Source organism: Ciona robusta, chromosome 9 (genome assembly GCF_009617815.1).
Source record: "Ciona robusta chromosome 9, ASM961781v2".
Lineage (NCBI taxonomy): Eukaryota > Metazoa > Chordata > Ascidiacea > Phlebobranchia > Cionidae > Ciona > Ciona robusta.
Window position 1 is genome coordinate 2,631,935 of NC_143243.1, and position 15,521 is coordinate 2,647,455.

General features: G+C 33.0%; 2 protein-coding genes across 3 annotated transcripts in view; both read left to right on the forward strand.

The window, feature by feature from the left end:
• Positions 1-3,082, forward strand: LOC149730812 (uncharacterized). Its single transcript, XM_089883986.1, has one exon. It carries the CDS (start codon positions 4-6, stop codon positions 2,443-2,445), a length of 2,442 nt encoding a protein of 813 aa, XP_089740112.1. The 5' UTR covers positions 1-3; the 3' UTR covers positions 2,446-3,082.
• LOC149730813 (phospholipid-transporting ATPase ABCA3-like) overlaps positions 2,457-15,521 on the forward strand; it is a 24,671-nt gene continuing 11,606 nt past the window's right edge. For both annotated transcript variants that reach the window (XM_089883937.1, XM_089883938.1), the window contains exons 1-19: positions 2,457-3,290; positions 3,862-4,037; positions 4,097-4,147; positions 5,559-5,726; positions 6,702-6,863; positions 7,445-7,640; positions 7,906-8,009; positions 8,683-8,808; positions 9,437-9,540; positions 9,933-10,049; positions 10,421-10,538; positions 10,869-11,042; positions 11,257-11,324; positions 11,954-12,067; positions 12,476-12,649; positions 13,200-13,326; positions 14,045-14,199; positions 14,491-14,646; positions 15,142-15,322. In XM_089883937.1, the coding sequence (XP_089740063.1) occupies positions 2,887-3,290; positions 3,862-4,037; positions 4,097-4,147; positions 5,559-5,726; positions 6,702-6,863; positions 7,445-7,640; positions 7,906-8,009; positions 8,683-8,808; positions 9,437-9,540; positions 9,933-10,049; positions 10,421-10,538; positions 10,869-11,042; positions 11,257-11,324; positions 11,954-12,067; positions 12,476-12,649; positions 13,200-13,326; positions 14,045-14,199; positions 14,491-14,646; positions 15,142-15,322 (2,875 nt within the window). In that variant the 5' untranslated portion in view covers positions 2,457-2,886. The remainder of the gene's footprint in view (positions 3,291-3,861; positions 4,038-4,096; positions 4,148-5,558; positions 5,727-6,701; positions 6,864-7,444; positions 7,641-7,905; positions 8,010-8,682; positions 8,809-9,436; positions 9,541-9,932; positions 10,050-10,420; positions 10,539-10,868; positions 11,043-11,256; positions 11,325-11,953; positions 12,068-12,475; positions 12,650-13,199; positions 13,327-14,044; positions 14,200-14,490; positions 14,647-15,141; positions 15,323-15,521) is intronic.

Here is a 15,521-nt window from a genome sequence, read left to right on the forward strand (position 1 = left end):
ATTATGGAAGTGGAAGACTGTCATCTGCTTTTTAATGCTCTGAGAACAAATGACTTGCAGACTACCAGGCAACTTTTAAATGCTGGTGCAAATCCAAACAGACTTTCTATTGAGTTTGGCGTTACCCCATTTCACATGGCTATAGGCACGCGTTCGTCTCGTTGTGAGGAATTCATTGACTTAATACTTGAACATAACGGGGATCCTAATGTTTGCGATTCGCATGGTTTGACACCATTGCATGTGGCAGCTAGCTGGGGAAAAGCAAACCTGCTGTTAAAGCTGTTACAGCATGGCGCCGATGTCTCTTTAAAAGATGTTGAAGGAAAAGATGCAAGACAATATGCGGAAGAAAACAACAGCGAGAATTGTAAGATCATATTAGATGAGTTTGAGCAGACACCTTTCCAATTTTCACCAGCTTCGGTTTCCCCAAAGCCTGTAGAAAGGTGGAGAGATAATAATAACAGCCAAACTGATACATCTTGTTATTGTTTCGCTAACCAACAAACTTCTAAAGTTCTGCCTTATCAAAGTCCATCAAAAAAGTTTTACTCTAGTCCTCAGCCTGCCCAGTATTTTGCAGATTCACAGCTCAGCAGTCCAGATCATGAAAATTCTTTCAAAATTTGCATGGATGCAACATCTCCAGATAATTGCTTTACCTATAAAACCCCTAAAAAATATCAGATTGGTGTTTGTGAACCAACTGTAATTCTGTACGACTCACACAATTCTTCTGACTGTTCCGATGCAATTTCTTCGTATACTGATAATTCAGCATCATTACCATTGTGTACAAATGATGAAAAAGAAAATGTCAGTTTGTCTGATTTATCAGAAGCAAAACAACCTGATGACAGCTTCAATGAGTCTAAACAGAAAATTTTACTTGCTAGCACTAAATGGAACATTAATACAAGTAAAAGTGATTCTGTTAAACCAAAGAAGCCTCTTTACTATGATAATGTATCAGTTTGTCAGGAGTCATTGTATTCTGAGGCTGAATCCACCGTGCCAAAAGACTGTTCTATTTGGGACAGTAAAAATACCTCCAAAAATAAGTCAGAGACTTTAGTTCAAACAGAGGATACAAGTTCACCTGGTTTATCAAAATTTTCTCAGCCTTTGTGTGCAGTTAATATTCAGGATGATGCAGAAAAACTGTTGATTCAACAGACATATTCTATACCAAATATAGGGGAGGAAGATACTTTGCGTGTGTATTCCGACCCTGATGGTTATTCATTTATTGAGCATGTCTGCCGTTCTACTACCAAATCACCCAACATCACAGAACTGTCGTTCTGTACTGCGTCTTCTGCAGATGCCACTGAAATGTATTCATGGAAATCTTTTATTGACAGTGACTTCGATGAACTCAGTGGACATATGAGTCTTGATGAAACATTAGAAGCACCAATACCCCTAGAAATTCAACAAATGACAGATGCAGAATTAAAATCAGGACTAATTTCTTGTGGAGTTAAAGTTGGGCCAATTGCAGCTGGCAGAAAGCAATACCAAAAACAACTTGTTCTGCGTAGGCAAGAACAGTGTGGCAATCATAATTTGAAAAACAAATCTGCACTCAGCATCAGTGGTCCAAGTATTTCTGAGAAAACATTAGATACACCATTACCACTCGAAATTCAACAAATGACAGATGCGGAACTGCAATCAGAACTCATTTCATATGGAGTTACTGTTGGCCCCATTGCACCTGCCAGAAAGCAGTACCAAAAACAACTGGTTTTGTGCAGACGGGGAAAAACAGGCAATCATAGTTCTAATGATGAATGCATCACTCCATATTCACAAGAATTACGCCGCTTGTTTATTTTCAAACAATTGCCAACTTCCAATGAAGATGACCAAACTTTGAGACTTGAATTTGACAATTCTAACTTAAGACTACGAGAAGGCAACTCTAAAGATTGTTTTAACTATTTACTCTTAGATCCAAGGGTTACTAAAAATCTGCCTTCACGAATAAACCAACTAAGTGAGGTAGAATGTTTAAAGATTTTCTCAGGTGCAATATTTTATGTTGGTAAAGGAAAACGCTCAAGGCCATACGATCATTTTAAAGACGCCATTCGTGCGAAGACAAACAACCAATGCAGTGCGAAACTGCAGCACATTTTAGACATATGGAAAAATGACTGTGGTGTTGTTTCACTTCATGTTTTCCAAAATGTTGTTTCAGAGGAAGCCCATACAAGAGAAGCAGCAATGATAGCTGCTATAGGTGTTCCAAATTTGACTAACTGTGTACGGGGAAAATGCTATGGTTCCGCAAGCAAGTGGACGCTATCACGCTTGCGACATTACGGGGCATTTCTTTTTGTATCCGCTATGCGTATTTTATTAGTTGAGGGTGAACGACAAATTAGGCCAACTCAAATTTTAAGTCAACGAAAAAGAAGAGGGGTTAAATCATGAATTAGTTGTGCTTCGTTTATTATGAATTTCTTTACAAAATATATTTATTTTATTTTATTTTATATATGTGCTTCAAAATACCGTTACACTATGTGATTATAGTGTTCAAGTGTTGTATTAATTTTTTGTTTCACTGTTATTTTACATATATGTAACATAACAATAAAACATTAGCATTTCACGTAAGCATTACCTGGTGAATGTTTCATAATATTTTCAATAGTTGATTAAATTCATCTTTAATGGTACACTGTTATTTATATTTTGGAACAGGCTAAAACAGCAAACTTTTTTACTTCTTATGACATCTGCTCGTATTTTATTTTTAACAAAACATATAGTAGAGTGGGGTCAGGTGGTTCATGTATTCATTCTCTTATCTTTTACCATTTAATAGCAAACAAAGATTATTTTATTGAATTGTAAAACAAATTGTTAAAAATGCAAGTTAAAAATGCCATTAAATATGGGATATTAGGTGCTAACAGCATCCGTCTTACCTCGCAGTACTATACATGCCTAATTGATTTACATATTACATTTATCGATACAAAGTTTAAAACTTTATCTTCTTCTACAGCGCTGGAACCTTTTTTGCTTTTTTACCAATTTTTCTTTCATTCAACTATTTTCCAGATTGCCACGGATAGTAAGCCTGCACCAGGCTCCAAAATGCACGCCTGGGACCAATTTTGTTTGCTGTTCTGGAAAAACTTTGTGTTACAAAAGCGAAGGCCTATTGCAACTGTAATTGAACTTTTACTACCTCTTCTATTCGCTGTTTTACTCGTGATTATACGACAAGAGGTTGATGTTACCAACTATCCAAACATAACAACTTGGAGGTATATATTATGAGTATATAGGCTACATTGTATATTTCATACCGAACTACAAAATGAATGACTTGCGTTTTACATTTATTAATACTTATTGAATAGTCGAATACACAATTTTTTTTAATAACATCAGTTGTCATAACTTATTAATCAGTAGCCATTAATCTACTGATGTTATATGTTGAAATGGTATACAGAGTTTGAGTTACACACTAGATAAGTTCACATGGATTTTCTGTTTCATACACCCCATGCCTGCTTACAAGTTACCAAGTATCCGATATATGTGACTAAGTGGGTGAATGTTTTTCTGTATGGCCTACAATTTAGACAACCCTTTAGTGACCACTAGGTTGAAGAAATTGACATTAAGCTGCTTGCCAAAGAGACATACATCTACTGGTCTACAATGGTAGCAGCAACGAGCCTTGAACTTATATCTTCTGGTTTGGAGGCAGGCGTGTTAACCACTTTGCTACTGTGTGAACTTTCTGTTTAATATTATATACGTATTATATATATTGTATTTTAATCTCACCATTTACCCATATCCTAATTTAATTTCATTTTATCCCAGGGAGTTCTCTGTAAACAATCTGCCTGAGTTTCCGTATTCAGTTGTGCCTGAAGATGAACATTTCAACATAGCTTATGTGCCAAACAACATACAAGGAATTCATGATGTCATGGATTCTGTTAAAACAAGACTAAACAATGTGCCAAGGTCTAGAATAGAAAAGAAATGCAACATTGGTAAGTTTATAAGTGAACTTGCCTCTGCTTTTTAATTTGAATACTTTTTATGTTAACAGACATCAATGAAATAAAGACTTTATTGGCAAATCTTGATCAAGATACCCCAGGTATTTAATACTTTAAAATATATAATCCATGTATTTATATATATTATAGTCAGATTTTACTCAGTTAAAATATTGTATGTGTTATCGGCAAGTTTTCACATATATCCTGCTAACCCAGGTATTACTATTTAGCACTTAATGTAATATATAGTCAGTTTTACTGACTTAGAATGTTAAATGTCTGCACCAGGTAAACAACAGTATAAAAAATAAATACCTGATATACTTCAGCATACAGAGATTAGATATCAACAGACTAAAGACACAGAAAATACAGTCGCTCTCACTGCCAAGCCTTTGTACTTGTAAAACTTTTCGTTTTTTTTTAACTAACGAGTTATATATCTAAAGTAGGGTTGGGGGAAGATGGGACACCTTTCATTCTATTTTCTCGTCCCATTTGGTAGTGAACAAAGAATATTCAAAGAATTATAAATACGTATCCTCCTAACCACCATAGGCCGCTGTTAATTGTTTAAAATACGATTCAGTATATTTGGATATTATGTGCTAAAGGTGTCCCATCTTGACCCCACCCTACTATATATGTGTGTATGTCCATAATATAAATTGAAGTAAGTTTCTACAAAAAGTCAGCAAATGTGCCTGGCACATTGGCAACATAAAGTCAATAGCAACCATGTACTAGAATATTAAGTAAATTGTGATTGCTTATCCTCAGAACAAAGCAATGTATCTATGCCTGGAATGGTCAATTCCACTGGTAGTAACATGCAAGGAATGCCAGTCATGATGCTTATTCGACTCAGTGGTAATATATATAGTCTCCTAATAGGTTTTAATTCAGTTTAGGCATCAGTGTATGTATTGCCACACACCCTGTTTACAGTACTACAATTTTGTAGGATGTTTTGTCTTCTAGTTTGTAGAACTTTCAAGTCACAATTTCCACAAAATGGGTTACATTGAAAACGATGTGTGACATTGATATTATGTATAGTAAAGAAAATTTCTATATAGTTTAGTATGAGAGTATGATTTGATTATGCACAAGAAAAAAACACACAGGTATATATTGTAGTAGACAAGAATAGCGCAGAGCAGTTTTACATAAGCAAAGAAAAAGAAAGGCAGCTATTTTAAACTATATTTTAATATGAGACTTTTGTGTGTGTTGTAATTGTATAGAATATATATTTAAAATACCTTGAAGTAGGATTGATTTAATAAAATTCTGAGAAATGAGACATTAAAATAGGTTGCAACTTACAGTAGGTTTGTATGTTTTGGAACACTTAAAAGCTAAATTAATTTAACAATCAAGTTTTTTTTCATGACATATTTTTTAGAGTTTTTATATGACATATTTTTTTTTATGATATATATATATATCTAATGACTAATCTATATTTTTTGAGTTTGTATATTTTGACAATCTATATTTTGACAGCTGATCAAATGGTTGATTCTCTGCCATCTGGTATGAAGCAAGTGTTGGAAGATGTGGCATTAGAATCAAACACAACTGCCAGCAACCTTGTATTTGATGCCATTATAAGCGGCAATGTTGATGAATTAATGAAAAAGGTTTCATCGAGATACATGACGCAAACTATGGGTAGGTACAGGTGTTATTATGTATTAATTAGCCTACTATATTCAAAAAAATACGAAATGGGTTAAAAAATTTTTTTTTTAAAGGGGGATGGGAGGTTGGCCCCTATACCCCTTGGCTGCGCCGCTGAATACACCACATTTTTAAAATTAGCACCTGGGTTTAATATATGATGAGGAACAGGCAGTTTAACTAACTGTTGCATAATTTTAAAAACCTCTGATGTTTGCAGTTTCCATGTTTGCAATATTTAACTAGGAGATTGGGACTTTAGCCCTAACCATGCCATTACCTTATCATTACCTCATTGTAGTACACTATTAACACCTCATGAGGTGATGTTAAGTGAATTCTGTGGTTACATTGTTTAAATGCAGGAAAACCCATAGTTGTCAAACATTAGAAACCTCTGCTACCAGGCATAATAATCTGTAATCTATTGCCTCTGTAATCTATAATTAATCTATTGCCAGCTCATCTGGTATACAATACAACGTAGTGTATTTCCAACACATTCTATGATTAAGTCTTGCCAGATGGCAGAGGAAATGTCGGAAATACACTACGTTGTATTGTATACCAGGTGAGCTGGCAATAGATTAATTAGAAACCTCATTAATTAAATTAGTGCATACAAAATAATTTAGCTGTAATTTATTACACCTGCACCTTACATTAATATATGCGGATCCATACACCGATACACATCTTTTTACACTGAATAATCCTAAATCTATAGTAGGGTGGGGTAAGATGAGACATCCTTTTATTCTATTTTCTTGTCCCATTTGCTAGTAACAAAGAACCTTTAAAGAAATATATAACTGTATCTTCACCACTCACATAGCATAGGCCGTTGTTAAGTGTTTAAAACAAGATTAGGATATTATGTGCTAAAGTTGTCCCATCATGCCCCACAGTAGCACACCAAATTTGGAACTAAATGTTACTCCCATTTAAAACCTTTATGATATACAGAATGCCTGGTAAGTCAATTACCACAAGATCAACAGGATATGATGGATTTGTTTTCAAGCACCAGTAATGTCACTGAAAATTCTCGGACCAACTCATCTAGCAACCTGACCTCTGCTTTCAAGTCACTCATTTCATTCTTTGGCGTTGTTCCTAAAATAAACTGTAAGTAGTAGTAACGGACCTCACCCACATAGAATAGAATAAAAAAACTCTATTTGTAGATATTTATATTTCTGCTTTTAAATGTTTTTTTTTGTGGGGGATTTTTAACCTGTGTCATAATACTTTGGTTATTGGATTAGTATGTTGTGGTACCTTGGTACAGTGGTTAATATGCCTGCCTCTAATCCAGAGGACTGGGGTTTGAGGCTAGACGTTGCTACAATTGTGGGCGTATGTGTTTTTTGGCAAGACACTTAACGGCAATTGCTCAACCCAGTGGTTCCTAATGGGTTGTCTAAATTATCAGCCATACATAAAAAATCCCCCAAAATATTCACTCTCAAAGTAACATACATGGTAACTTGTAAGCGGGCACGAGGTGTATGAAACAAAACACCTGCGTTCAACGACTGTTGTTTTCCGGCTATGCAGGGATAAAGCAAGTTACATTCAAATGTACAATGTTACTAACTAAGTCTGCTTCAGCGTAATGTTTGTTATTTGTTATTTCAACTGTGTAGTGGATAAGTTAAATTATGTTCAAATCATTAATAATTCATCTAACTAAAATTAATTTTCAGTGATCTCTTTTCCAACTGAAGAAGATTTCTTGCTTTACGTAAAAAATGACACAAACCTTAAAAAGACTCTTGCCGGCGTTATCTTTACTGGCGAATTCCCAGATAATACTTTTTCAAACAATGTGAAAATTACTTTTCGTTTTCACTGTGACCCCATTAGTTCTTCAGTAAAAGACGGCGCAAAATTTACTGGAATGTAAGTGATCAATTTTGTAATATTTTATTTAATGATATATACATATAGTATATATGTATATATATTTCCTCTTACTCACATATATGCTTAAAAAATGTTTAAAAAACTATTTCAGCAATCATTAATTGCACTTAAAGTACTTTTTAATTTTTATTTTTTTGTCTGAAAAACTGATTAAAAATTTATTTAATATTTCACTTTTTGGGTGAAAAAGTATTAAAAAAGGTGTTTTAAACCTTTTTGGTTTCAAATTCTTTATTTACAGCACTGATACATGGAAAACTGCGAAGTTATTTCCTGGTTTTCAACTCCCTGGTCCCAGATCTGTTAATTCATCCCGTGGTGGAAAACCTGGGTACTATGATGAAGGTATTCATATTAATATTGCTGTCTGTTGATAAGTTTTTATTTTGGTATATCATTTTATTTTATTTTCCTCAACCCAGTGGCCACTAGTGGGTTGTCTAAATTATCGGCCATACATAAAAAAAACACCAAACATATTCTGTGAAAGTAACATACATGTAAGCTGTCTCGAGGTGTATTTTAATTTTTTAATAGATAATATAAAATTCATGATAAATGAGTATAATATTATATATGTATAATATCATATTGGTTAAAAGCATATTTGATATATGATACACAGTTTAACATTAAAGACTTTTACACTACCAATATATTGGTTTAAAGGTTATTTGTAAAAGGGTGAACAAATAAACATCCAGCTTTGACAATAAAATTGAACACCACATTTGAATCCTATACCCAGCGTATCATACTTTTAATGTTTATTTACATAACTATATTGGATTATTGAGCTATTTTATGTTGCTCGTTTCCTGTTTGCTTACAATACAGGTCTACAGCATATATGTGCACAATAAGTTACTAATTTGTTATACCTTTTTTATATGTGCAAAATAAGAGACTCATTTATTTTATACAGATAAACAATTAATATTATTTAGTTTAATAATTTTAAATCATGTGTAAGCCTTTTCCTGATTTTTTACAAAATTTTATATTTTTTTTCCTCAAGGATTCCTTGCACTGATGCATGGTGTGAACATGGGTATTGCCGACACTTTAACCAACACTTCTAATCTTGACAACATGGTTTTAAAAAGGTTTCCTTTCCCACCCTATATTATGGATACTTTTGTTAGTAAGTATTGTATGTTGTAACGAATAGTGCAAATGTGATATTTATGTGTTTATTTCTATTACGAAATATATTTATTTGTATTAATATGTAATATGTTTATTTTTGTTGCAAAATATGTTTTTTGTATTATGTGTATCGGCCCAAGGAAAAAACAAAACAAATAATATTAAAATTCCTAGAAAAAAATGTAATTTTTATTTAAAAATGTAACGTAATTTTTATAATGTTTATTCTTGAGTAATATGAAGTTTTTTGTGATAACTAAACACATAATATATATTCATATATGTCACAATACAAATACAAATTACAATGCTTTGGGTACACGCATTTAGTTTTATATACATTTATTAAACATGTGTTATAATAGATTGTGGTAGGATGGTTTATGTTTTTATTCTCTTTTATCATCTGTTTTAATATAAAAATATTTACAGAATTACTCTAACTGTAAAAATGTTCTTATTTGTTAAAAACTGAATTCAAAAATATAAGATCGGGTATTTCTATAAAAGCAAAAATTTGTAACATTACTCTAAAAGAACTTCTCATATGTTAAAAACCTGTTTGGAAATATGGTTGGGGTGTTTTTATAATAGCAAACACCTAACCTAAACAATGTATTTAGTTGCAATCCAGCGTACGCTACCACTACTAGTAATGTTAAGTTTCTTCTATACCTCTCTGGTCATTGTGCGTAGTGTTGTTCTTGAAAAGGAGTCAAAAATGAAGGTAAGAAAATTGTCTTAGTTTTGGTTTTTATTACCATTAACTAGAACAATTGTAGTAAGCTAAAATTTATGTGTTTTCTGTATTTTTCCTTTTTTTTATAAAGTGTTTTTTTTTTCGGTTTGTTTATGAAATGGTTTAAAACGATCATAATAAACCTGTCTTATTATTTTTGGTCATTGTGCACATGAATGTGTCTAGAAATTGATATATAAAGAATTCTCCAATTTTAACATGAATCCCACACAAAGTTACATTGGTGGCAACTCGTGAGCTGGCACGAGGTGTGTGAAAAACAGAACATCCGTGTTATAACGACTGTCAATTTTCCTTTTCCAAAAATAAAGCAAGTTGCATTTATTACAAAAATTGTCATCAATTATTTCTCCCCACAGGAATACATGATGATGATGGGATTATCAAACTGGCTTCACTGGTTAGCTTGGTTTGTTAAATATTTGATATTTCTTTCAATTTCCTGCTTTGGGATGGCTGGCTTCTATAAGATTCAGGTAATTTATGCAAAATTATTAAACTTAGATACAGTAGGGTAGGGGAAGATTCATGGAACATCTTTTTATTTTATTTTTCCGTGCGACTTGGTAGTAAACAAAGAACATTCAAAGAATTATAAAACTTTATCGTCCTGGCTCCCGTAGACTGTTGTTAATTGTTTAAAACACGATGAGGATATTTTTATATTATGTGCTAAAGCTGTCTTTCCCCACCTCATTTTTTTGGTAGAAGCATCAAGTCTTGACTCCTGTACCCTTTGATTACCAGATAAGACTCAAACCATTGTACCACATACATTTCACCTAGGAATATATTAAATTCCTAAAAGAATAATATATACATATATTCCATATTTAAAAATTTTTAGACCAGCGCTGGAAGTGTTTTGACTTATAGTGACATCACAGTTGTGTTTGTTTTCCTATTCGCTTTTTCTGCAGCAACAATAACACTTTGTTTCTTAATATCTGTGTTTTTCTCTAAAGGTAAGTTCATGTTATGGTGTATCTTTATTAAAATGTATTACAAACGTATAAAAGCAAATTTATAACAGCAATATTACCAAACGCACTGTCGGCGTATGTGTTCTTGGGCAAGACACTTAACAGCAAATGCTCGAACCCAGTGGTCACTAATGGTTATTCTAAATTATCAGACATACGAAAAAAAACACATGCACAAAATTACATATGTGGAAACTCGTATGCTGGCACGAGGTAACATAAAACAGAACACTCATGTTATAATCCCTTTTTTTGGCCATGTGAGAATAAAGCAAGTTACATTCACTTTATTCAAAAACATATGATCTACAGCTAACGTAGCAGCAGCTGCAGGAGGAACATTATACGGCCTCACATACATGCCATACCTATTCATGGAAAACAGCTACAGCATGTTAAGTCACCCGGTCAAGCTTATATCTTGTCTACTATCCAATGTAGCAATGGCAAATGGTTGTCAACTCTTTGGAATGTTTGAAGGCAAAGGTAACTACCAATTAATTTATTCAGTTGCTTTTTCAAATTTTTTTTTTTGATAAGTTTTTAAGGCCTTGGTGGGTGTTTGATACAAATTAGTTTTTTTTTTTAATTAAAAAAACATTTTTTTCAAGGAGTTAGTTTCAACAAGGTTATGTTCATATATATTATGTATATATATATATATATATATAACATATCTGTTTTTTTTTACATTTTTCAGGCACAGGAATACATTGGTATAACATCAACCAAGGTGTTACAGTTGATGACAACTTCACTTTACTTGAGGTAATCATTACATAACATTACATAACAATATAGTAATGTGTATAAGATAGAATACTGTTAGCACCAATATCCCATATAACCTATTCGTGTTTAAAAAAAATTATCTTTTAGAGTCTCAAGGCTATGGTTTATTTTGTAAATTTTATTTGTTTACTACCAAATGGGCTGAGAAATTAGAATGAAAACATGTCCTATTTTACCTTACCCTACTATATATAAATAACTTGAATTTAGAAAAAATCATATTTGATTTTAGTCATTTTACCATATTAAAATTTGTGCTTGCAGTCTTACAAATAATACATTAAATCTATAACAGTTACCTTCAAGCATTATTAGTTCTGTTATATTCTAATTTTCTAAAACATGTAATATCTTACTTCACCCTATTATATAGTGTATAGTAAAGTGGGGGAAGATGGGACACCTTTAGCACGTAATACCTAAATGTCCTGATCGTGTTTAAAACAATTAACAACCACCTATGCTAGTCGTAAGAATCTGGTTTCATAATTCTTTAAATGTTCTTTGTTTACTATCTGATGGGATGAAAAAATAGAATAAAAAGGTGTCTCATCCTCCCCCACCCTACTATATACCAAATATATATGAATGACTCTATATTACAGGTTATTCTCATGCTACTATTAGATGCAGTGTTATACATGGTACTTGCGGTTTACATTGAGGGTGTGTGGCCTGGTGAATATGGAATCCCAAAACCTTGGTATTTTCCATTCATGGTAAGTGAATAATGATTATTCTTAATTTGTTTTATTTTTTTATAATGTAGACACTTTTTCCTAAAATTTATTTGTAGTATTATTACTTGTTTTAATAAATCTGCTTTATGGATAAATTAATGATAGTGGTTATAACATATATAAGCCCTCGGCCATGTCACCTTTAAAAATATATGAAAATAAAAAATAAAAGGTTTATAAAATGGGTTTAAATGTTTGGTATCATCCTCTTTTGTTTTTATTTTTTATTACTGATATTTTAGTTTAAGTTTTCAATATTTTAAAATTTGTTTTTTACATGACGTTAGTTTTCAATATTTGGAGTAAGATTTTTTGTTTACATTGCCAAGCCATGCCTGCCATAAAAGTATAAAAACTCCTGATTTTATAAGCATTTTATTCACACAGAAATCTTACTGGTTTGGAGTTACAACTACCGGTAAATACAACCCAGTTGGCACAGAAGTTGGAGAAGAAAATGAAATATTTGCCGATAATTCAATAAATGGAAACGATAAGGAATATTTTGAAGATGAACCAAATAACTTGAGAAAAGTTGTCGAAATTAAAGGGTTACGAAAAGTAAGCTCATGTTTTTTTGTTGGTACAGTTTTGTGTTTTGCTTTCTATTCTATATGGGTGGGGTCCTACAAGCTAGAGCTATTGGTCAAAGTTGTGCCCACATACACAGATAAATTCTTAGGACGCATACACTTGTCATTTTCGTTGTTTTGGAAGGAAACCTTTTTTATCCCGAGTTATCATGTATGGAATTTTGTGGGTGATGGTTTTTACGGCTGACAATTTAGACAACCCATTAGTGAGTGACCACTGGGTTGGAGCAATTGTTGTTGGTTGTCTTGCCCACAACGGTAGTAATGACCAGCCTTGGTTAGCGTGCAGAGGTTTCACTTTCAAGGCTCATCGCTGCTACCATTGTGAGGTAATTTGTCTTTGAGCAAGACATTTAACGGCAATTGCTGCAACCAAACGATCACTAATGGGTTATCTTATTTGTCACCAATACCAAAAAACATCAATAGAAAAAAAACCAGGTTTTGTGTATATCTTAGGTTTAAATATATATCATTTTTTTCTATCACAAAATTTTACTTTAATTTTCCACCACCAGGTGTTTAAAGGCAACAAAGAAAAAGTTGCAGTTGACAATCTTAACATAAACATGTATGAAGGTCAGATAACTGTCTTGCTTGGACATAACGGAGCTGGCAAAACAACAACCATGTCTATGCTTACTGGTAAGTATTTTTTCTAAAAAGCTAATTTAATTGATAAAAAGTTAGATTCGATAAGCGAAATTTGTCAGGTTCAAGGTTTGATGCTTTTATAATGATTAGTATGTGGCTTTTTTATATCTAGCCGATTTATTTAAAATGCCCCAATTTAATTATTGCACAAAGTACAAACACAATCAGGAAAATGGGATTTATGTGCTAGTATTATCCCATTTTACCCCAAATTACTCTACCTGGATCTAGTGCTATAAAATACGTAACAAACAAAATCAGTACCCGCAAATTGTGTTGTATCTATTTCATAGCACCAGATCAAGACTGTGTTTCTTTACACAAGATCTGTTCTATCATATAAACATTAGGGCTAGATTCACAGAGTTTATTACAGTTATCTAATCTAGTGGTTCTCAAACGCTTTAGCTTATGGTCCGGTAAACTTTCAAAACGAATTTCGCTGACAGTGAATCTTTAAAAATAAAATCTGCCCAAAATGTAATTATGACAAAGAATGCAAATCAAAAGCAAAGAATGGAAACTTCAATTTAATGAGAACTTTGCTGTCGTCCTTTTGATAATTAACTTAGTTCTATTGACATTTCTTGCGTTTTGCAATTGAGATATAGGGTTGTAATATATTTTGCGGAAATTGACGCATCACGCGCCGGTCTATGGACCGCTGGTCGAGAACCACCGATTTAATCAACTGATATTTTAACCATAGGATTCTTCCCCCCCACAAGTGGTGATGCAAAGATAATGGGTCACAGTATATTGGATGATATGAAGGGAGTTAGAGAATCACTTGGTCTTTGTCCTCAGTTTAATATTCTCTTTGATTTGTTGACAGTAGATGAACACTTGTATTTCTTTGCAAGGGTAAGCTGTAACCACATAGGCACCTAAAATCTGGTCGTATATTATTATATTTCTGTATGCTCCAACCTAGTGGTCAATAACGGTTTGTCTAAATTGTCTGTAACAAAAATAGGAAAAGACTGACGCCATAGCACAGTTGGCTAGCGCACCTGCCTCTAACCTAGAGGTAATAGGTTCAAGGCTTGTCACTGCTACCATTGTGGGCATATGTGTATTGGGCAAGATTTAAACGCATTAAAGGGCAATGACAAGCACGAAAATCCCTTTTAACATTTGCTGCACTTTTTTTAGTTGAAAGGAATCGCAAAATCTGAAGTGAAAAAGGAATGCGATGATATGAGAAATATATTAAAACTCAACGATAAAGCTTCTGCCCAGTCATGTACATTGTCAGGGGGAATGAAAAGAAAACTTTCTGTTGGAATTGCTCTTTCTGCTGGATCTAAAGTAACTTCTTCTAATTGTTAATTTATCTAAATATAAGAAATAGTATTTTAGGTCTGAGATTTTTTGGCAAATTTTCATGTGATTAAATTTTATTGTGAAAGACCCGCGTTTATTCTGCCATATCCGGCTATGTCACTATGTGTCTTGTCTAGAGAGAGCCACATATATAGCAACCCCCAGCAGCATCAACAATATGTCTCATTATCTTGACAGCAACAGCAAAATATATATAAGAAAATGTATTTCTGTTTTTGATCTGTTTGACCAAGTAATACAAACCATTTTGTGCTCTTTATTTTTCTTAAACTCAGTTGGTATATATGATATACCAAGGCTTCCCAATCTTTTTTTAAAATGTTTTCTCTGCGAACCCTTAAATTTTTTAACTCCAGAAAGTTCGTTTTTGGAAAATTGGTATATTCTTGGCGGGCCCTGAAGTTCGTTACACTGTCAAAATAAGTTTTTTTGATATATCAACAACTTTGTTTGTTCCAGTATGTCATCTTGGATGAACCAACATCCGGAATGGATCCTGCTGCTCGAAGAGCGATCTGGGAGGTCCTCCAGTTGTCCCGACACAAATGTTCGATTCTTCTTTCAACTCATTTTATGGACGAAGCTGATTTACTTGGAGACAGGATCGCTATTATGGCAGAAGGAAAGCTACGTTGTACAGGTAATTAATGAAGGTAACTTGCTTTACCCTCCCGTGGCTAAGAAAATGACAGTTGTTATGACACTGGTTTTCTGTTTTATTCACTTAGTGCCATTTACGAGTTACTAAGTATGTAACTTTGTGGGTGTGATTTTTCTGTATATATGATAATTAGTTTAGATAAACCATTATTGACCACTGGGTTGAAGGAATTGTCATT

What these genes read in the sequence shown, in the direction of transcription:
- LOC149730812 (XM_089883986.1), top strand. Translation starts at nt 4, where the DNA reads ATGGAAGTGGAAGACTGTCATCTGCTTTTTAATGCTCTGAGAACAAAT.